This window comes from Paralichthys olivaceus, chromosome 1 (assembly GCF_024713975.1).
Source record: "Paralichthys olivaceus isolate ysfri-2021 chromosome 1, ASM2471397v2, whole genome shotgun sequence".
Lineage (NCBI taxonomy): Eukaryota > Metazoa > Chordata > Actinopteri > Pleuronectiformes > Paralichthyidae > Paralichthys > Paralichthys olivaceus.
The window spans coordinates 13,972,959-13,995,072 of record NC_091093.1 but is presented as its reverse complement, the minus strand read 5'-3'; the positions used below and the strand labels follow the sequence as shown (position 1 = coordinate 13,995,072).

Here is a 22,114-nt window from a genome sequence, read left to right as displayed (position 1 = left end):
TGTGTGTGTGTGTGTGTGTGTGTGTGTGTGTGTGTGAACAGTCTTTGTATTTGTAAATAAAGGACACTGGTAACTTGTACTCAAGTAAACTCTTACTGTAAGTATACTGCTATTTTACACAAATAGAGGTAAAATGTAAATAGTGTAATATAGTATGAAATAAGTCAACTGAATGTTACTGCATAACATTTTAAAAGGTGAAGGAAAGGAGAGATGTAAAAAAAGGTTAAATGTTATAATGACTATTAAAAATGCAGATCAATGTGGAGCTGTATAAACTCTTGTTGTTTGATGCAGGTTAAACTCTCAAAGTTGTTGAGGCTCTCAGTGAATAACAACAATCTGTTATTTGTTACTCTTAACTCTTTCTTACTGAGTGGTATAATTACCTGTAGTGTAGTGTCATGTAATTAAATGGGATGTAATGTTTGCCTTGAATCCAGAACAGACACAATAGTGTTACCCAGAGTTACTGGGACATCTTGTGGTCAAATCCCTGCAGTACAGTTCATTACTTCTGATTGTTATGCATCTGGCATTGTGTGTGTCTGTGTGTATTTACTGTATTAACCACACCTAAGGTTTTCTATAGAAGGAAGATATAGTTGTTGACCTTGACGACATGTTGATGTTGACCTGGTCACAAGAGCCTGTCGCCTGCAGATCTTTGCAGCTCACGAGCTGCTTCTGTTAGTACTATTCAAACCTGCAATATGAAAAACTCAACCACTTACAAATAACAAAGATTATGTCCATGTCAGGTCACTCAGACTTGTTTAAATAAGAACAGCCCAGCAGCTGTAGCTCCATTAACATGACAGAAACACATTGAAATTCATGTCTTAAACATTACCACAATAAAAGCATCCACTTGGCTTGTGAGTCAAAGCTTTTAGTGTGAAGCAGCAGGGAAGGTGGTGATGGTTTGCACCAGTGTTCTCCCTCCTTTCACTCTAAACTGAAGTTAACACCATTTCCTTTCAGTTTTGTGCCCCAGTGTTGTACCCTGTATCTAACCAGTATTTATGAAAATATGATTTCATTATATATAAAATACTTATCCCTTTTCCTCCAAAATGCCCAGTTGTTACACTCTCGTTCAGTCAATAGAGATTATTACAACCAATAGGAAGACCCTGTTGCATTTTAACAAACCATTATACCTTCCTGTAGAACCATGAGATAGCGCTGGTGTTTCTTCAGAGCTCAGCTGCTGTAGGCTGCATCAGCTCTGCTGGGCTGGTGCTGCAGTAACTCACCTGGTGTTCACATGTCTGACAGTCTGGGAGAGGAGGCTTCTGATTTTTGAGATTCAAATAAGCTAATTTGCTGTGGCTGTTATTTTTATCCCTTCACTAACCTGTCAAATGGAAACAATCTCCCCTTTTTTTCCTTGAGCTGAGAGAGCACTTATCAAAGTGCTTTATCAGAACTTTATGATAGTAGAGTGACACTGACTTTATGTTTTGGATAAAAAAATTTAAGTTATTATTATATAATCATTATTATCAATATTTCCCCATCATTATTAGCACATAAACTTTGCAGTAATGGCCAATAATTGTTTTTTTGCTGTCACAGTGATCTAGAAAAATCTAATAGGTTCATGTCTGAGTGAGGTATATTTGTGCCAGATGTCATGAACTTCTCCCGATATAGCTCCTCATGGTAACATCAGAAAATTGGAACAACAAAGACTTTTTCACTGGATGTGTGATCCAGTAAAAAAAACTTTGATCAAGCACCCGATCAACAAAACCGATCAACAACATTTTTGAAAAAGAGAAAATCTGCATGACTAAATGTCCAATTTTCATGTTATGACCTTGACCTTTGCCTTTTAAATGTAATTTTATTTAGACTGTGTTCTGACATTTTGAACCCATTTCAGAATCAGAGTGAAAGAGAGAGGGACAGTATTTACTTTATTTTCTCCAGATGTATAAATGCATAAATGATTAGAAAATTAAACAAAGGAAGACAAACAGTAAACCCTGTCTGGCTGTAAACACATTCCAGTTTACAGATAAAAACTGAATTTAAGATTGCATCAGATCTAGTTTCAGCAGGGCCTTCCTGTCACTGCCTGTGAAGATGAACATTCATGAGCCTGTAGTCTGGTGGTGGTCGGCTGTAACTCAGCACTGTAACTCGGCTACTCTATGATTTCAAAAACCCCAAACTCATTCAGGAACATTTAATTCCTCATTAAAATATATATTATTAGATGTGTGTTCTTACCCCATTTTAAGGAAAGCCTGATTAAAATTTAATGACACCACTGAGCTGCTTGTAACAGTCTCTGCAAAGAAAAATCATGTCTGGGAGAGATGGGTAAATAAATAGGATGATTTAAAAAAAATCAAAATTAAGCACATCTTGATGATTTAGAATTCAATTATCAACTTTTTGTGGTTGGGAAAACAAAATTTATTTAAAAGAAATATTCTGATGGCTTCCATTTTACAAACACGGATATTATTGCATCTTGAACTCAGGACCTTTGTCCCTTTTACAGCTTTAGATATTTTTGCATCCACAATGAAAGCAATAGATGGAGTTTTCCAACACAGTGACAGGAGTACTCTCAACAGATGCATCAATAATATTAAACAGTCCATTGTAAAATCAGATCCTTCACTGAGGAGGAAAACTAAGACGTTCTCTCAGGTGATAGTGGTACTCAGGACCCAGGAGACCAGAACGATCTCTAGTGTGATTGTAGTTCACATCTCAGGTTGCCCCCGATGTACGGGCACTCCCTGGTAATGCTCCTGATCTGCTGCTGGGACGTTTTGGAGTTGTTGTCCATTTTGTTCATCTGAATGCTTTATGAGTTCATTTTCCTCCTCGATCTTCACTTCATATTGAGGTTGCTCGTTCACTTGAGCCTCCTCTTTCTGCTCCGCTGCTCCTGCTGTCTCCTCCTCAGTGCCGGGCTTTGACAGCCTCTCCTCTGCTGCCCCCTGAAGAGGTGCATGGTCACTGTTGGAGTCCTGTGTAGTGGAAAGTGTGATGTAATGTTACTGCACTGATGAAACTAGGTACAGCTTAGTAATCTAAAATTAAATGCACACTTCAAATAAAACACAACCTATGTTTACATATTAATTGGTGGTAACACAACACCTCCACCCACAAAATACGATGTGATTTATCAAAATATCAAAATGAAAATAAAACTAAAATCCCATCCAGAATTTGACAAAAGTCAAAGTCCACATAACATATTATTTCCATATTTTATATATTGTGGTGACGACATGTTGCAACAGTAAATAGACAAAAACTTCACAACAGTTCAATTCATCACAGATTCGTCATCACCGTTCAATCACACTGTCTGAACAGAATACCATAATTCATGTTCACTGTGTTTGGTCTATATTGGCTTTAAACTGTGTGTGTGTTTGTGTGTGTGTGTGTGTGTGTGCGTGTGTGTGTGTGTGTGTGTGTGTGTGCGTGCGTGTGTGCGTGTGTGTGTGTGTGTGTGTGTGTGTGTGTGTGTGTGTGTGTGTGCATGCACAGTACCTTTGTGTGAGGTAATGAAGGAGAGAGTAGCTCTGAGGGGGCCAGTAGACCGTCCTGGTTTAGATCCTGAGTCTGGAGTAAAAAGTCTACCATAGACACCACCTGAACTCAGAGAAAACACACAGACACACAAACGCAGGTGAGACAAACAGGGCCTTTTAATACAAGTCGATTTTTGTGTTCTAGGACTTTTGAAGTTATTCTATAAATAAATAATTCCAATGTACTTGAAGTTCCTAATGTTTGTGCAGCTATCCACGTTGCAATGACTTTCATTCACTGTGGACAGCCTAACCATAACCTCAACTGTGTCCTCAGAATTTTAGTTTTGCCTCATTAGGACCAGGCGTTGGTCCCCATGAGGTCTACTGGTACTGAGAAGTTCCATGTGTATGCTGGAAAAGTAAAAAATAAATACATAATGAGTACACAAACACACGCACACATACCCCACTCTTCCTCACCAACTCATTGGCCTGTGCTACTGGTGTATGATGGGAGTTGTAGTCTGAAAGGAGCTTCATCATCTCCAAGCCGTCCAGCAACCCACTGCGGTCGAAGTCATACAGACGAAACAGGAAGAAGACCTCTGACAGAGAGAAGAAGAATAGTGACATGTTTAAACACATTTGTTTTAGCAACGATAAGAATTCAATTCAATTCAATATTATTTTGCATAGCGTCAAATCATAATATACATTATCTCAAGGCACTTTACATACAAGGTCAAGAATATGGTGTGGAACACATACGTTCTAACAGAATAACAGACAAAAGCTTAAATATTCTCTGGTCGTCATCTAAAAAAAATTCAAACAGGCAAAGTCATAGCACTTAACTATTAGAACCTGACATAGTTCAGTGAGCAGCTGTGTGTAAAATGAAAGTTTGTGTGTTTGCTAAAATCAAAGTCCTGTGTCAGATCTTCTACAGGTGTCATACCAGCAGGTGGAGATATCTACCTTGTTCCCAGGAGCTGATATCTGCTCCTCCCTGACCCTCAGACTCCTTCACACTGGATTGAATGAAACTCTGCAGCAGCCTGTGGCACACACAGTTTTTCCAATCCATCATTTTAAATCCAACAAAAACTGGCGAGTCATATTTGTTAAACAAGGACTAATTTGTGTTGCAACTGATAAACAGGCTGATTTCTACTTCAGTGTGTAAGATTTAGGTGAAAGGGATTTTTGGCAGAAATTGAATATAAAATGATCCTAGTGATGTTTTCACTGGTGTGTTTCATCTAAATTCTATGAATTGTTGTTTTCTTTACCATAGAATGGGCTCTTATATCTCAAAACTGTATAATAACATTAAGTTTTCATGACAACTGAAGACTTCCACAGGTTCTCTTTCGTGTTGGGAAGGGGAGGGTGAAATGAGGAGCATTCAGCTGCAACATGCAACTTCACCTCTAGATGTCACTAAAGTCTAGACACTGAACCTTTAAGTACAGTCAGTATCATGTATGACAGTCGGCCACAAGAGGGCAGAGTTTTAGGCTACTTCTTATATCTTTAAGCTTAGTCTTGAGGTCTTGACTCATGACTCAATATAGCAGGAAAAGGTGCCACCTCATCTAAATCACTGTGCAGGTTATTCCACATGTTACGTAAACCAGATGAGAGGACAAAGCTTTCTTATCCCGAGTCACTCTGCTATTATTTGTTAAATCAATGAATTGGTAGCAGTATTGATTCAGGTCGTCCTGCTTAGGATATAAATACTTTAAAAGCAGGAGTCTTCAGTGTGTAGACAAGGTTATTCATATGGCACATTTTAACAAAAAAGTATTTTAAAGTGTTCTCTATATATATATAGAACACTTTAAAAGGTTACAAGGTTTGAAAGAAGTGCATGAGAAGATTTTGCTCCAGTTTAAGGTCTTTAAGAACTTTTGATTCATCATCTGGATCTATTTGTGTTTCTGAACTTTTACCACAATGTTTTCCTTGTGTTTTTGATTTTTGTCTCTGTTGTTTACAAGAGAAGAAATCAGAAGCTCAGATGATTGTGTTAAGAGAATTAAACAGCTGTTCTGTCTCTATGATGTTGCCTCGCTTTAAATGTTGCTGCCGCAATAAAATTGTGGAGCAGTGTTTTCTCAGTTTCTTATATTTGGGATCCTGTGGAAATAAGTTAGGAAGCATTAATGCTCCATTCCATATCATTTAGAGAACTCAAACAACTCTTATTATGGCGGCCGATGAAATAATTCCGGGTCATTTCCCTAATTGGAGTACCTGGAAAAATCCCTCACAGATGACCGCAACAAATAAGGTTACACAGTGGTTAATCAGCCAGTGGAAATAATCTGTGTTCACATTCTCACCAGCACACTGTGGCACTAAGGCTTTACTTTAGTGCCAATATGGGTCAGTACACTGAAGGGGAAACTGATCTTATTTGCAACATGTTATCACACATGTGATCTTATCGGTACATGGTGCAGGCCACATCATCTGCACAACACAGCAGCCAAAGTCCACAGAGTCACCAGACAGTAGCTTCTTCCTCCACTTTAACAGACTCAAACACATGTGGTTTGCATTACTCACCTGCGGTCCTCCTCCCCAGAGCCAAAGGGATTGGGTAGTGCTACAGAAGGAGAATGGGCATCTACTGATTCCTCTCTGTGAGATTAACAAAAATTAACTGTAATGAAACATGTGTCGAAAACCTCTTCTTTTACTTTCATACCATTTTATTACCTCCACCAAAGAGGTTATGTTTTCACCCCATTTCTGTTTGTTGGTTTGTTAGTTTACGTAATAAAACTATTGAACAGAACTTGGTGGGAGGATGCAGTGTGGGTCAGGGAAGAATGAGGGGTTGTGGGTTTACCTCTGTGTCCCTGGTTGACCTGGTGCAGCCAGACACAGGTGAAGGAGCAGGACACACGGGACCAACGTGTCCAGGTGAGACTTCATGAACACACCTAAGAGCACACAGCCATGTTATGACCTCACATCACATCTGCACAGACCATGGTCATGGCAAAGCTCCTCACACAGTGGGACTGATAAAGGATGATGTAATCTTATCTGATGAATCTACCTGGAAGCAGTCGACACTTTTACCACAATAATCAACTAAAGAAGCAAAACTCAAAGGGAATTGTTGTCTCTAGATGTTTCCTGGTTGGATTTAACATCATTGATGGATTAACGTTAGGGACAGTGTTGTGGTTGAAGGATGATTGTTGCATGATGTGTCTAAAGTGTCTGAATACATCCACATACTTACTGTATAACCTAGAAGCTGTTTATATGTGTCAGATCTACATGTCACACCTGCTGCCTACACATAAAAACATCAGTGTATGAACACAGCAGTGCTGCAGTCCTGCAGGCCAGTGAGACAGATGCTGAACCCTGTGCTCAATTATGGTTCCACCGACTCAAACCTCTGCATCTACTTATGGCTCAGCACATCCACAGTGTCGGGCAAGCAGCACGAGCACATGTTGTATTTGTGGATTCAAGTGCAGTGAGGTGTATGGTGGGCTGCTTTATCTCCACTGAAACACACACCAAACTACAGTTCCTCCTACAGTGGAGCAGCAGCGATGCTAACACTGCAGCATTACTACACAGCCTCATGCACACTGACGCTCTTCGATTCAAAGCAGATCAAAGCCACGAAATCAAACAAATCAAATGAATGAGGAGTTTAAGTGAGAGCTGCCCTGACTCAATTATTATTATTATTATTATTATTATCATACATTCTGATTGCTCACTGTAAGATGAGGATCCAGCTGTGGCAGAGTAGTTAGAAGGAGCCTACCTGTCTGCATGGTGACTGTCTTTAGCTCAGGCAGCGTTATGTCCACCGATTCACATCTGGAGCAGCCTCCACCTCTGTCTGTCTCCCGCACCGTCCCACCTCCCGGTCCTGCACTGCGCAACGTCCTGTACCCCCACCCCCCCTGATGGCTGCCACGGAGACCGGACTGTGTTTTGGTCGATGACAGGTTCCACGTGGACGAGCTGCCGTGTCAGTGAGTCTGCGCAGGGAGCCTCCTTTGTGCTCCCGTCTCCGTGTTTTCGGCCGCGCCACGTCCACACCGACACACGCATTCCGGTGGAACGGGAGGAGCTTTCACGGAGCCTTAGAACTGGTATAACTCCACTGATGTCCGCCTGAGGAGGTTTCACACCATCTGCACACACACACACACACACACACACACACACACACACACACACACACACACACACACACTCTCTCTCTCTCTCTCTTTCTCTCTCTCACACGCACACAATCTCACGCAGGACCTGCAATGTCCTCACAATGTTAAATGTCCTCACAATAATAGATTGAACCATAATTGGGCTCTATACTATAGAAACAAACACACTCACTGCAGTATGAGTCAGTATGTGTTATGTGTATCTGTACAGTAGAATACACATTATGTGGCAGTACATTGATTCCCCCCCCCCCCCCCATGTCATTGTCACTGTCCTAAACTACAGTTCCTCTGCCGGTGGAGGTGGGTTACTGCAGTGGCAGACCTCTAAAGAAATGTCAGCGCCATCTAGTGGGGGTTAAAGTCTAAACCATGACAGCTGTGTTATCTCCGCTCAGGAAAAGTTGCCATTTTGGACTCAGGTACAGATGATGAAATTATTGTTGCGCTGATTAAGTATAGATGTGGTGAATTTGGACATTTGCTGTATTTTTATTGTGTGAATATACGATGAAAAGAAAAAAACAATGTCTTGTAATACCCACACTCCAAATATAACATGAATAACTATTAATTAATAAATGATTCACATGATTTCTCCATGGCATGTTTTTAGCAACGAGTCACTGGGAAACCTTCTATTTATGTCTTTGTGTCACTATGGTTGATTTTAAGGCATTTTCCTGATCGTCTGTTGTACCAGATGTATCTTGTTGACTTGTGAGGTTGATGTGTGTGTGTCTGTGTGTGTGTTTTATCAACAACTGCATGTCCATGTTCTCAGAACCAGTGAGGATTAGCTTGTTGCTGACCGAGGTCACAACAGCTCCCAGAGTTTCTCTCAGTTTTCTCTAGGATACAGAGAAAGGGCTCGGCCTGTCGATGTTCATGCACAAAATAAGATGCACGACTGTGATCTTCACTTCTACACTGATTCATTCATTATCACTCAGCAAATCTTATAACCCAAAGGACTTTTTGCTTCTCTACACAAAGATCATAGCTCCAATGTTTGACTAAGATTTGGTTGACTCCTAAGTCAAAGATGATCAACCATTTAAATGATCATCTATTTAAGTTGTAGTTGGAACATTGTGTGAATGAAACTCCATTCTGTAAAGACAAGGCCTGCATTTTTCAGTTGACTTTGTATCAAGTAATCATGGTTGTCTGTGGCACTGTATTGAAATACCATCAATACATTTTGTTTACAAAATATTTACAAATGCAGACAAATCTTTGAAAGTATTAAAATGTAGCAAAGATAATAACATGTATTAAAGTATATTGAAATAAATGAAATGTATTAAAAGTAGTATTTACCAAAATAAATCAGTTCAGCACGTTTTTAAAACCAGGTCGAAAACTTTTTAATTCACACAAGAGCAAGCCTAAAAATATTTTACAGGCTAATACAAGGTCATCATTGAATTTGAAATTTGCATACAGATTAATCATTTTTATTCCTTTTACCTCTTTTGATCTGTTAATCTCTTTTGATCTCTTAACCTCTTTTGATCTCTTAACCTCTTTCGTCTTTTGTGCTGCTTTCTGGTTTTTATCTTAAATGTCTCTGTGCAGCTCCTTGAATCTTAAAGTTTTATATTCAGACTATGACCATAAAACCTGTAGTAGACAAGCAGCATAATTCAAGTAGCAGCACTGTTGTGCCATTGCCTAGCAACCACCCAGCCGCAGTCAGACCAAACATGGACACAAGGGAGAGTGCAGGTTAGAAAATATAACCTCTTCGTTATATACTACTTTGTTGAAAGTGTGATCTTCGGATGATAAAAGAGACAGTTTGAGTTCATCCACTTCAGAAAATCACCTTCATTATGTAATTTAAAGTTAAGAACCTTGTTTGATCACTTGTTTGTCTCTCCTCATGTTTGTCTCCTTCTGTCAGAGGCCACTGAGGCAGATGTTCACAGGAAGATCAGAAAGGCTTTTCAGGCATTCGACTACGAGGCTGACAACACAGTGGATGTCCGGTAAGCTCCTCCAGCAGTCTGCACTCTGAGCTGGACCACAAACCAGGCAGACCCATGGCCTCCAGACCCTCACTCAGTATCCCCTAAAGCCCCAGAGCCCATAGTCATAAGTTTATTTATGTCCCCATTAGCCACTACTACCTGGGGCCCCAGAACTTTTTTACACAACACATCATTTATACAACACAAGTCAAAACCCCTCTAACACAAATTATACCTTTTAGCTAGTTTTCAAGAAGAGAAATTTATATTTTTGTAACCACTAAGTAACAAATTTACTGTAAGCCAATGGAAACACATTTAAGCTCACTAGATCTGGATTTCCTTTAGGATCTGCACCAAATTTCAGACACTCGCCTAAACATGTTGGATTTTTTCATCAAGATCCAATATTATTCTCTGTGAAACAGGTGAAAATGTCAAAAGGTGCCCTATCTTGCAATGTTAAAAGAAAGTGACTTAAATAATCAATATTCTACTACTACTACTTCTACTACTACTACTAATAATAATAATGAGAATTAAAATGAGTATTATTATATTTTTATTATTATATGTTCAGTCGAGTTTGAGATGCAGGCTCTTACATTGTTTTGAATATCCTCAGAAAGTGAATGAAGATCTGGATTCAAAACAGATCCTGTTGGGTCTAAATACAGCAGTCAAATTTTATTCCACATCGTCCACACCGTGTGTTGGGTTTTGAACCTCAGGATAAGGACACTGTGTATTTTAAGAAAAGTAATTACAGAGTGAACAAAGTAAATGTGTAGTTCATGTGGGAGGCTACTCCCCTCATGCCCTGGAGTATTTTATACCTCCGTGTTTCTCCCAGCTGATTTTTGGTTTGCTGGAAACCTAACAGAAACACCACTTGCACACTTATTGAATAAAGTTAGAAATCAGCTCATACTGACGGTGACTAAGGTTGATGACCCGACTCAGCAGTGGCCACTGGGCTCTGGAATGGCTGGATAAACCAAAAAAATGACATAAGTACTGTGACATTTGTCAGTAACAGTCAATGTATTGATATTGTGTGGTTTAAGATGATGTACTCATTTTATCTCTTTGTTTTTAGGGAGATTGGAACCATCATCTATTCCCTGGGTTGCTTCCCCTCTCAGAAAGACCTACATGACTTTATAGCTGAGGTCAGAACAATCTTCACTAATGTGTGTGTCATATTTTGGATGAAAGGAAAAAGTCAAATTATCTGAGGCTTTTCCTCAGGTTCTAATGTCTCATCATTTTGGAATGTAGCAGTATTTAATTTACCTCCTAATGAAGTATACACTTCAGTGGCCTCTTTCTTAGGCCCGTGTCCCATCCTCCCACCAAGTTTCATGGAAATCTGTTCAGCAGTTTTCACATTAATCCTGCCAAAAAACAAACGAAAACATAACAAGAATTATGATCAGTGTGATGTAACACATGGAGGGTGATGTTATAAGCAGCCATTATTGTCCAAGAACCAAAACCCTGAAGTGTTGTCCTGTTCAACCAGGTGGAAGAGGATCACACAGGATACATCCATCTGGACAAGTTTCTCCCAGCCATGACCAAAGTGCTGCTGGAGAAAAAGTAAGAGCTCTGTTGTCTCCAGGCACTGACGCCAGTCATGTTGTTTTGTTTATGTTTTCTATACGTCTCTATGAGTTTTCAGATTTTTATTAGTTTTCAACACGATCTGAGCCTTGTACTCATTAATATTTCAATTATAAGCTTTTATGTTTCATTGCAAAACTCACAGTTCTCCCTGACCACAGAAAATAGAAGCTGTTTTTGTGTGTTTGTGTGTTAGGTTCCTTCCCATTCCAGAGAATCGTCTGCTTCAGGCCTTTAAGGTGAGACTAGCTACTGTTATTTTGTGTATTGTCCAGCATTGACAGAGTGTATCTAATGTGGGAGTTACTGAACACTCTGTGTATCCAGATTCTGGACAAAGGAACGAAAGGATACCTGGAGACCGAGGAGATGACAAAGTACATGACACAGGAAGGTAAAGTAGAAGCAATTGGTTTTTTTTTACTTATCTTATGTCTTTGCGTGTCTATCATTCCCCTTAAAACAACAAACAATCATGTCTGTGTTGTGTTTGTTCTTTAAACCAGGTGAGCCCCTCACTCAGGAGGAGGTGGAAGAGATGCTGACGGCTCTCGCTGACACGGAGAAGAACCATATCTATTACAAAGACGTTATCAGCCAGCTGACCATAGACCCTGACATATAAATAGTTCCACAGTTTGTGTGTAACTGCAAGACAAATATTACAAAAACAAGTTTGATTTACAATGTTTTTAAGGTGGGCTAGTAGTTAGTCATGGATCTTGATTAAATAAATCAGGCATGTTTAGGACACTGATAATTCTGAGAGTGTGCAATTTGGTGGTTTCACAAGAGGACTGATGGGCCTTAGTGGAGGAATGTGCTCCACTGAGTGTCTTTCTCATTTGTTGAAAAATCTTTAAGACCAATTAAAGGATGCCAGTCGGGAATTACATTATTCTTCATTCCTATAATTGCTGTATAGAATATGCAGCATTAGTCCATCTGCATTATTAGACCACTCCTCTGGGTGGAGGGTACAAGCCTGTTGATATAAAACCTCAATGTTATAAGGAATCTGGTGTCCCACAGTCACAGCTCATAAGGGAAATTCTCTTATTAAGTGTATAGAGCCCAGTGGTGGTGTGAGAAACTGGAAGTAATGTGGCCCTACATTTCAGTGTTCAGTATGAGCAGCCAGTGCATAAATGGCTAAAGCAGGAATTTGTAGCACACTGAAGACATTACCAACATGAAGCGACACAAAAATGTTTAGTGCAAGAGAAAGAAAATAATCCCTGTCAATTATGATGTAGTGACACAGATACCATGCTGTGAAAATCTAATCGTCCTCCATCTCATTACTGGAGACTAAGTTCAGTAGACTGCAACTTAACTAATGAAGAAAAACATTCTAAGTATGAAAATGAATGAATAAATCAAAAAAACAAAACAATGGTTGCTTTATCAGCAGTGCATTTTATCTCTGTTGATTTTGCATTGAATCATAAACATGCATGACACATTAAACACAGCTTTGGAACATGGGTGACATGAGTTCTTGGAGAGATTTAAGTGAGTATGATATAGTAGCAAACACAAACAGTTCTCTATAGAAGCATGAATTCATGCTGAGGTTTCATCCAAATATAAATGGAGGAATCTCTTTAGATGTTGTGCCCATTTCACAGTAAAAACACAACCCATTACTCTCAGCTTCCAACCAGACATGAGAAAATAGAACACAGCCCTACTGTAATAGAAAAGGTCTGTATTAAACATTCCCTTTTCACTCAACACCAAGACGGAAAGTGGCTCATTTGTCTTCAGTCTTAAAAAACAGAAACATTCAAAAGGATATTCCTTTACTCTTAGACTTTTCTCTTGACCTCACACACGTTGCATTGTAACAGGAATAAATGCGTTCCTCACTGAAAGGGGGTTTAACAAACACGTTTCAGGAAACAGAAAATAAATCACAAAAAACAAAACTAACCAACACTACTTGTTGAAGTAATGTTGTGAAACAAACTTGAGTCTGAATGGAGAAAGAAACCGAAGCTTGGTCTGTGGTGGAATGTTCGAAGTAAGAAAAATAACAATTTGCATCATTCCCGTTCAAATCAGGTGGCTCGTGTAAATATAGTTAAAAGAAAAGTGATTCAGATTCTGAAAATAAATAAAAGGGAGTGTGATGATGATGTTGGTCATGTGGAAAATCTCAAACTAGTGATGAGATATATCAAGCCTTATCATGTACAAATGTGAAAACTGGCTGCCAATAACTTCAGCTTTACAGCAGCGTTGACTGGGGCAGTACACACTTGATATTTGGTACTAAAAACATTAACAAACACAAGATGGGAAGAAATGTTACAGATGATAGAAAAATGTCAAAGAAACATGGGAGACGACACGAAAAGGAAGAAACAGCATGGAGGTAGAGAAGAAATTTGTGACATCATATCCAGCTACAAAAAGTGGTCTCTTAACTTAGTTTTTGCATTATTGCACTGCCACTGACACAGAGGAATGAAAATCAAACTCACCCATAGCAGTTTGCACATTTTTCACATTAATGATATATGGGGAAGGAAAGGAGGTGATCACCTCACCAGCTTTCTACTTTTAAAGACAGGAAAGGGAAGAGGCAGGACAGAATCTTGTTGTAATAACGGTTCAGATGTTGTTAACCTCTCAGCTTTAGACAAGCTTTTCTTTAACTGCATTTGCTGCAGGGCAGGTGAGGTCAAAGGTTTGTTAAATGGTTGGACCTGTCCACTTTAAGTACGTGAAAACACTGCGGCCAAGAAACCAAAGATTCAGCTATTGGATAAGTCTACTGCATAGTAGAGTGACGTGTTTGAAAGGACAAAGAGTTTATCTTAGAACAGAAGTTTAGCAGCCCTGCAGTCTTCTGCTCTGTAAACACAGCAGAATTGATGCATTCAATGTCTTGACACACAATTCAAAACATACCATGCCTCAGGCTACTCTGTAAGGCTCTATAAAAACAACCAGGTTTCTTTATGACTTTATCCAAACCTCATCCCTCTTTCTGTTATCCTGGCCGAAGGCAGAGTCTCGTAAGGCCTCAGAGAAATAGAAGAGGCTTATTAAAATCACTAGAGTCAGATGATGGGTTACAATGACTTGGAAAAGATGATGGGTATGTGACAAAACAGGGCAGTGTCTGCTCATTCTAAAATTAAATAAACTGGAAACCTGAGGGCTTTGCACTAGAAATACATACTATATGGTATGTAACATTCAGGATCCAAAGTTTACACACCAAACATGTTCACACTGACTTTACTCCGTTTACAAAACTGTAATTTTTTTTGGTACATTTTTTCTGTAGCTCCTACAAAACAAATCAACACTGAGCCCATTCATTTAAAACATGGTGGTTTAACCTGATTAATAACAACTGTACCCCATCATTTAACTCCTCAGAGTGATATTCTGTTTCCCTAATGGTCCATCTGGGACATGAGCTGCAAGTGTGATAGCATTAGCCTGGTACCGTCCACAATCAGTACCTGTGTTTTCCACAACGACTATTTTGCATCACACCTAGATCAAGTTTCCAGAGTCACTTTGTTGCCAACAAATATCAGCACTCTTCACACAGATAGACAATTTAGTGTCCTTGTTTAGATCTGCAGCACAAGGCCAGCAGCAGAGATGTTGTCCCCTCCACCTGCAGTTTGGTAAACCTCAGTGCACACCAGCACGGGCGCCACGCAGATCTCATAATCATCCTCATCCCAGCAGCTGACAGGCCTGGTCTCCTGCAGAGGGATACGCTGGCTACCTTCTCGTCGGCTGACAGAGAACGAGTCATCCATGATGAGCCTCGCCTTGCTGGGATCAATGTCATTGGAGCCACAGACATGGCGGTTAGCGGTGAGAGACGCCTTGGCCGTGGCTGACATGGTGTTCTTCCACTGAGAGCCACGGGTCACGATCATGGCCTGAAAGGCGAGTGTGTGGACATGGAGCCGGGTCAGAGACTTACTGCTGGCTTTAGCACCGTCTGTGTCACTTTCTGCAACAGCATCATTTGCATCCTTGTAGCGCTGGTTCAGAATGCGATAGACTTCCCTCATCTGGTCGAGGACAGTAGCCACACGAGGGTTTGGGTCTGACAACACAGTGATGTTGGAGCCTTTCAGCAGGCTGAGCAGGTTGGGAAGCTCCTGCTCATTCATCCCCAATGAGTCCGCCTGTGGAAACAGCAACAGGATGATGGATTAAACTAAAAACTTGCACTTCATTGTCTTATGAACACACAAAACTCATGGTGTTGCACAGTGTGATATATATCCCTTAATATTCTGTGATAAAATCATAAAATAGCACCAACTGTATTCCTTAAATTTGTAACAAGAGCATGGGTCAATCTTATTACTAGGGATGTCAGGATACCGATAATGTAGTAGTCAATACCGATAGCTTGATACAGCGATTCTTGATATCCAATTCGTTACCAAGACAAAAAACAAAACAATAAATCCCATTTACCTCAACATACAAAAAACAGAAGTGGTCATCTAGCCTTGAAGTAATGAATAAAAAAAGACTATAAAGATTATAAAACAGAACAGTGGCATGTAGGTAGATTCAGGTGTAGCTCAATGAAAACAGCAGAGGCTGCACACGCAATGTACTAACACCAACAATAAGTGATTCTGCTTCTCTCCAATCACCCACACACACTGTGGCATTTATTCTTTTGCATCATGACATCCCTACTTACTACTAATTCATTCTTTTGTTTGAAGCAGCTATTGTAAATGGTCCAAACATATTTGTCCTTGTAGGATTGTTTTGTTTTCTCACATTAGAGTTCAGATGTGAGAAAAAGAGAGAAATCAGTCATCAACTATGTAAGATAGAGAAACACAAACAAATACTCTTATCAACATGCAAATATAAGACGGATGTAAAATAAAAATAAACCTAAGCAAATACAGGAAGACAAACAGTTTCTGTTGAGTCACGACTGTTTTGACCGCAAGTGCATTTAACAAATTTAAGTAAACCTAATTTTAAAATTCCTGATATTGGTATTCACCTGTGTCTTTGTATAATCATTCTGAGAAATGCGTGTGAATGAATGTGATGATTAATTTAATTGTTCAGTCATACTTACATGAGGAATGACATAGTGAAGCAGGTCTTCCATTATACTCTCTTCAACAAAACTGGCCATCTCAAAATGGACGCCAATCTGAGGAGACGAGGAGGACAGCAGGTCGGCCAGGCGGGAGAGGAGAGCTTCACGCTCACCTGGAATTTTAAAAGAAAAAGGCAGGAGATAAGATTTGAAATAGAGAGAGGATGTGAGAAATCAGAGGCAGTGATGTCAAAGAAAATGAACAGTAGACAAATAAAAGGAAAAGAAAAAAGGGTGATGTGAGTCAGCAAAGGCCAACTCTCCTCTGCAGATGATTCTATAGCAAGCTATGTTAATCTCAGTCAAACTCTCTTATTTGCATAAAATTCACAATTTATAAATACATACATATTTACATATACAATGCATACACAACCTTTAAATATCTCAGAATAGAGGAGTACACGTAAGAAGAAGCCATCACTCATCGCTGTGCCACAGTTTGACTTGGATTCTCATCTCAACATCTTCTCAGCAAACACATGCAGGGAAAATTGAGATACTAAGAATGCTCATATCTAATTTCCCTTCTAGGATACAAAGCACCAGACTCTTATATTACATTTTCCACATCAGCTTCAAATTAAAGGTTGTCAACCATCTCCTCTTACCTGACTGGAAGGGGAAGCTATCCATCATTTGCAGCCCACCCACCACCACCAGATCTGGTTGGAAGTCTTCAAGTTTCTCAGCAAACTCCTCCATGGAGGCCAGGTAGGGGTTGTGGTCATCACTGTGGACGATATATCTACAGAGGACAAACATACACAAGGTCAAACACAAATGTATACATACAGTAAATACACAGCTTATAGTGCATCATGGTGAAAAATGTCAAATATAAACCAGGGCTGCACGATATTAGGAAAACACATGATATGCAGTAACATTGTTGAATGTTAAGATGACGATATGACTTGCGATAAATAACCAAATGCTTAAGTTTAAAGTATTTCTGCTTCGCTTTCACTGCTAACAAACACCCCATACAGTGAGTAGCCTATGCACACACTGAAAAAACTAACATGTTGGCCACAGTGCCACCAAGTTCGGAGCAGACACCCAGTCCCACCTTACTGTGATCATTTGTGGTCTTTTCTAACTGTGTTTGGACCATTAACAATTTTTACTAATTTACTGCTCATCTCTGTCTCTCTCTCAATCGCGCTGCACAATGCCAACAAATCGAGCCGAACCAAGCGCTAAGTTTACAAATTCTGTTGTTTTTACCCATTCTGAGTTTCCAAATATGTCCGATGACTCTGTTTTTGTGTGTGTCAGTGTGTCTGTGCGTGTCAGAGAGAGAGGAAGAGAGTGAGCGGGATGGGCCGATGAATGCGCGTTCTGCTCCGAAGAAAGATTTAACTAATTTAAGAAAAGTATTGATCATTATGTGACAACTAGTCAATGTTGGTATTGTGTTCATTTCAAACAAATCAACATTCAAACTGCGAGTCAGAGACGTCAGCTTAGTCTGAGGGAGAGGTTCAATGGCACAAACATGATCACCAGCACGTTCCACTATACTAGAATTTTCTTGGGAGGCTGCACGAAATTTTATGGAGGTGGCTGGCAATTCTCTATGCAAGAAAAAACAGTCAAATATCTGAATATCTTTAATTTATCATCTAGGGAACACAGGACTCCATCTGATTGGCCAAATATATTGACATGCAGAGCATGAATGCCTGGCACATAGAATACCACTTCAAGCAGTTCAAGCTGTCTTTTGCAATACGTATATAAGTTGATATCGCAACATTTTTGATATATTGTGCAGCTCTAATATAAGCACTCATATACACACCGTCTATGAATCCTCCCTCAAAGGCCACCAAATGCTTAACATACCTGTTGGCTCTTCGGGAGGTGTAGTGCCCCCATCTTGCTCCAGATGGATACTCGAGGATCAGGTGAATGTCCGGCTCCTCAACAATGTTGCCTGCCACTGCAAAGACAGAGGAGAGGACAGGAGTGGGAAATAGAAAATAAAGAGGGGGAAAATCATGGATAAAGAAAAATGATTGTGGGAAATAAATGTGAGAAGACGGATATTTGCTGGAAAGTAGAAAAGGGTCTGCCAGTGTGCATTTTTGGGTTTACCTGTGATGTGCTGGGACAGGACCTCTGTAAATTCCGGGCTAAAGCTTCCCCCTAGCAATACATCACATCCCTCAGTTGCCATGCGACCAGCCATTACTGGAGCATTGCCGCCAACAGCCCATCTGTTCCCAGGTAGGTCACGGGACGCCTCGACCAGCTCATTAAAGAGAGTGTCGTTGAGCATAAAACGCCTGCAACACAAAGAAATTAAAGCACAGTGAAACAAACTCTAAACTGAGAGACCAAAACCCGACATCAGCAACTTTCCCATTTATTTTTCAAACAAGAGTGCAATTACTGCAAGTTTGCCTTACAGCAACAAGACAGACTTGTTTTATTACATGAAGATAGATTGACAGCAGAAGATATTGACATGTCTGAGCTTGAATGCAAAATTTCATACGTCAAGTACATCAAGATAAATAAAGGACAAGAGAAACGAAAGAAGCAGAACTTTTTTCGGACAGAAGTAAAGAAATGCGTGTTTGTTCACAAAAAAGATATGCCAGAAAAAGACAACAGATGTGTCGGGTAGGTAGAGGGAAGGAAGTTTTAAATGCAGTTTTATTAAGCATTTAACTCGACAAACCCAAACCTCTCTTCTGTTGTTAGCACACATCACATTAAGTTCTTTTTATTGGATTAAGTGCTTTAAAATGACATCTCAGACTGCCTTCAAGTTTAATCAACATCTGGTGAACAGCAGTAACAAAGTATTCCTAATCCTTAGCCCCCTGAGAAAACATTAAAGAAAGGGACCAGAGAAATAACTAAAGACTGAGAAAGACCTGGTTTCTGTGGCTAATACAGATTTTTAAACTAAATTATTCACTCTCATTCTCACACGAAGGCTCTTGCCCATACTGATGATTGGATAAGGCTTGTTGCCTTTAGGCATAAGTTCAGACAACGAACAAGGGCTCACAAGCGTCAGAACAGGAACAACAGTGACATAAAAAAGAGGGGAAAGGAGTTTAACTACATAATAATAAGAAAGACTGAAACTAACTGATTAACAATAATGACGCAAAACAGACCCGCATGAAACTCACACAAAGAGGATTTGAAAACACATAACTTTTGCTTGGCCAAATTACTTTGTATGGAAAATAGATAGAAAATTAAAAGATGATGGAATAAAGAGTTCTATTAGATTGATTGACACATTCATGTTGGATTGTGAGTGCACATACAGATGCTGCATATAAAGAGGAAAACTCATATAACCAGTTCCAGCAAAGAGAAAATTAAAGCGTTCAAATATTTGCATGAGCACACGAACTATTAATGTCAGGTCTTATGAAAACAAGCCCCACTTACTCTGCAGCTGCTCCAGGTGCGAAGAAGTAGGCAAAGCTTTCAGCCAACTGTTCTATGTTTTCTATGTAGTCATGATGCAGGGGCTGGTCTGTGAGAGGAAGGCCGATCTTATTGAGCAATGTCACCCCATCTACTATCAGGTCAACACAACCTCCAAAACCTGTGGATGAAGAGCAGAGAGAAAAACACTATTAGATGTCAAATAAAAACATGGAGGTTTACAACCAAACGTCTTGGGCCAACATGTGGGAAAAGATGAGACGGACCGTGGTTATCTGCTGGACCTCAACACCGAGGCTCCATCCCCTTATCTTTACTTTGCAGACTTTGGCTCCAAATAACGTCATCGACGCAAGATGGCAGAGTGATATTTGTCTGCTGGTTCAATCTCATCCATTTAATCAAACATATGTCTCATATGTCTTCTTTGCCAGCAATCTATACAATTAGTTTTAAGTGAAATGTACCCATGTATTTGTCCTCATGTGGTGCATTTTGTTGTGCTTTTTGTTGAATGTCAACAAGCCTGTATTTAGTCCAAATAGCACTACAGAGGAATTTGTCAGTAGTGGTTGAGCCAGTTGTTGAAGTGAGTAAAGGTTGAACAGATATGCTGATCACTTCTGCAGTGTGACTGCATCATGGTTCAAAGGACAAGATTTGGGGATAAGATTATGACAGAGGAGACACAGATCGATCGCACTAATGACCATGTTTACTGAAGCCTGTCTCAAGCAGTATGTAATGTTCAGGTAATGAATCCCACCCCTTAAAAGTACTTAATGCACTTTGTTAACAGAGGAGGAAGAGCTCAGCAGATGTGGGTACAAGACATAAACTGTATATAAAGATGGATGAAGCATCTCCTCTCCTACTATCCAGAAATGATGCGTCAATACCCCACAACTAGGGAACCTTATAGACCAACGACATAAGGAGGAGATCAGTTAAAATGGTTCACTCACATTCATGTTGGCACCATATTTGCCTTTGCACTCGTCAGATTGAACTCAATTAGTTTCAGTCCTCTCTCAACCAAATGTTTGTGAAGCTGATCAAACACTGTGTTGATGACTTTGCAGATCATCCATAGTCACACCTGTGAAACGTCATCCTCCTTTTCATCATTGAATGACTCTTCACTGTGTGTAGATTGAACATAGCAAAATTGTTTTCAATCTCCTTCCTAACAGTATGTGAACCAACAACACAGATTGTGTAGCTAATTTAGTTCTTATACACATACAATCACCCTCTCTAGATATATGATAACGTCAACATGAGCTTAACTGTTACAACGAGCACAGATAACTCTGTTAACTACGTTTGATTTGATTTTGCAGATTAACATCAACCTCATTTTATCTGCAGCATTTTTTCAAATGTATTTTCATTTCGGGACAGATCGTTCATAAAAACCCAGAGTCACCATGAGTGTCTCCAGCCAGGCTATGCTAGCTAACGTTAGCTAGCTCCCAACACTCACCGACAGCCACTCTCGGTCTGGCGACGTCGTTCACGCCGACTTTCTGTTCCGCCCGCAGCAGGGAGGACAGCACCGTGTCCAGCCGGTCGTCCAGCACCTCATTCTGGGGTGAGCGGAACCAGATAGCCAGTAGAACCACCAGCAGGGACACCACAGGCCCGTACTTCACCCAGGACACCCGGTTTCCTGCCTCCATCGCTGGCTGCAGTCGCTCAGTCTGAGGGGAAGCCGCTCCGTCCACCAGTACAGAGTCCGGCGGTGCGGTGGACGCTTGTTTTGTGAACCGGAGTGTCCCACAGCTGGACGGAAACTTAACTGAATCTAAGATTTTAGCGATAAATAAAAACACAAACTCTGTCTCTGTAAACCACGTGTCGTTAAGAACCTCTGTCTACAGCTGCTCACAAGTTAGCTTCTTCTTACTTGTGTGTTTTAATCTGTACACCGCTGTGCGGGTTGGTGAGGGGCGGACGCTGGTGAACAAAACAGGCGGACTTTTTATTCTACTACCAAGGGGAGTGTTTGTTTTGATGACAACAAGGCGGAAGAGGACGAAGAAGTCGGATCTTCTCCAACATTTTAACCCATTTATACTTTTTAGTATAGTTAGTTTCTTCGCTTCAATAAAGTTTGTTCTAAAGCACAATCTTCTAGTCAATGATCTATCCCAGCTGACTCTGGGTTATCTTTACAAACCCATTCAACCCCTTTTATTGTGACGTACCTTTAAACGTGTGTTGTAGATAAAGCAG

At 40.1% G+C, this 22,114-nt stretch overlaps 3 protein-coding genes across 6 annotated transcripts; 1 reads left to right on the top strand and 2 right to left on the bottom strand.

Annotated features, from left to right (window-relative positions):
* Positions 1-2,406: 2,406 nt before the first annotated feature.
* On the bottom strand, positions 2,407-7,547 carry cgref1 (cell growth regulator with EF-hand domain 1). Of its 3 annotated transcripts, none has more exons than XM_020080028.2 (7): positions 7,324-7,547; positions 6,379-6,472; positions 6,093-6,167; positions 4,494-4,573; positions 3,981-4,120; positions 3,532-3,633; positions 2,407-2,996 (listed from the first exon to the last, which is right to left on the bottom strand). In XM_020080028.2, exons 1-7 carry the CDS (start codon positions 7,331-7,333, stop codon positions 2,727-2,729), a joined length of 771 nt encoding a protein of 256 aa, XP_019935587.2. In that variant the 5' UTR covers positions 7,334-7,547; the 3' UTR covers positions 2,407-2,726. The 3 variants fall into 3 exon arrangements, with proteins under 3 accessions (XP_019935587.2, XP_069378474.1, XP_069378477.1); XM_069522373.1 differs by having other exon boundaries at positions 3,996-4,120; XM_069522376.1 differs by lacking the exon at positions 7,324-7,547 and adding an exon at positions 6,781-6,919.
* On the top strand, positions 7,467-12,221 carry efcab2 (EF-hand calcium binding domain 2). 2 transcript variants are annotated; one of them, XM_020080029.2, is made up of 7 exons: positions 7,467-7,657; positions 9,639-9,723; positions 10,805-10,877; positions 11,231-11,307; positions 11,528-11,570; positions 11,659-11,725; positions 11,838-12,221. In XM_020080029.2, the coding sequence occupies exons 1-7, from the start codon at positions 7,504-7,506 to the stop codon at positions 11,954-11,956; spliced, it is 618 nt and encodes a 205-aa protein (XP_019935588.2). In that variant the 5' UTR covers positions 7,467-7,503; the 3' UTR covers positions 11,957-12,221. The 2 variants fall into 2 exon arrangements, with proteins under 2 accessions (XP_019935588.2, XP_019935590.2); XM_020080031.2 differs by lacking the exon at positions 7,467-7,657 and adding an exon at positions 9,327-9,460.
* A 509-nt stretch (positions 12,222-12,730) lies between these two features.
* On the bottom strand, positions 12,731-21,842 carry adpgk2 (ADP-dependent glucokinase 2). Its single transcript, XM_020080027.2, has 7 exons — positions 21,363-21,842; positions 19,877-20,036; positions 18,557-18,747; positions 18,305-18,401; positions 17,065-17,201; positions 16,430-16,566; positions 12,731-15,500 (listed from the first exon to the last, which is right to left on the bottom strand). Exons 1-7 carry the CDS (start codon positions 21,556-21,558, stop codon positions 14,928-14,930), a joined length of 1,491 nt encoding a protein of 496 aa, XP_019935586.2. The 5' UTR covers positions 21,559-21,842; the 3' UTR covers positions 12,731-14,927.
* Between the last annotated feature and the right edge of the window lie 272 nt (positions 21,843-22,114).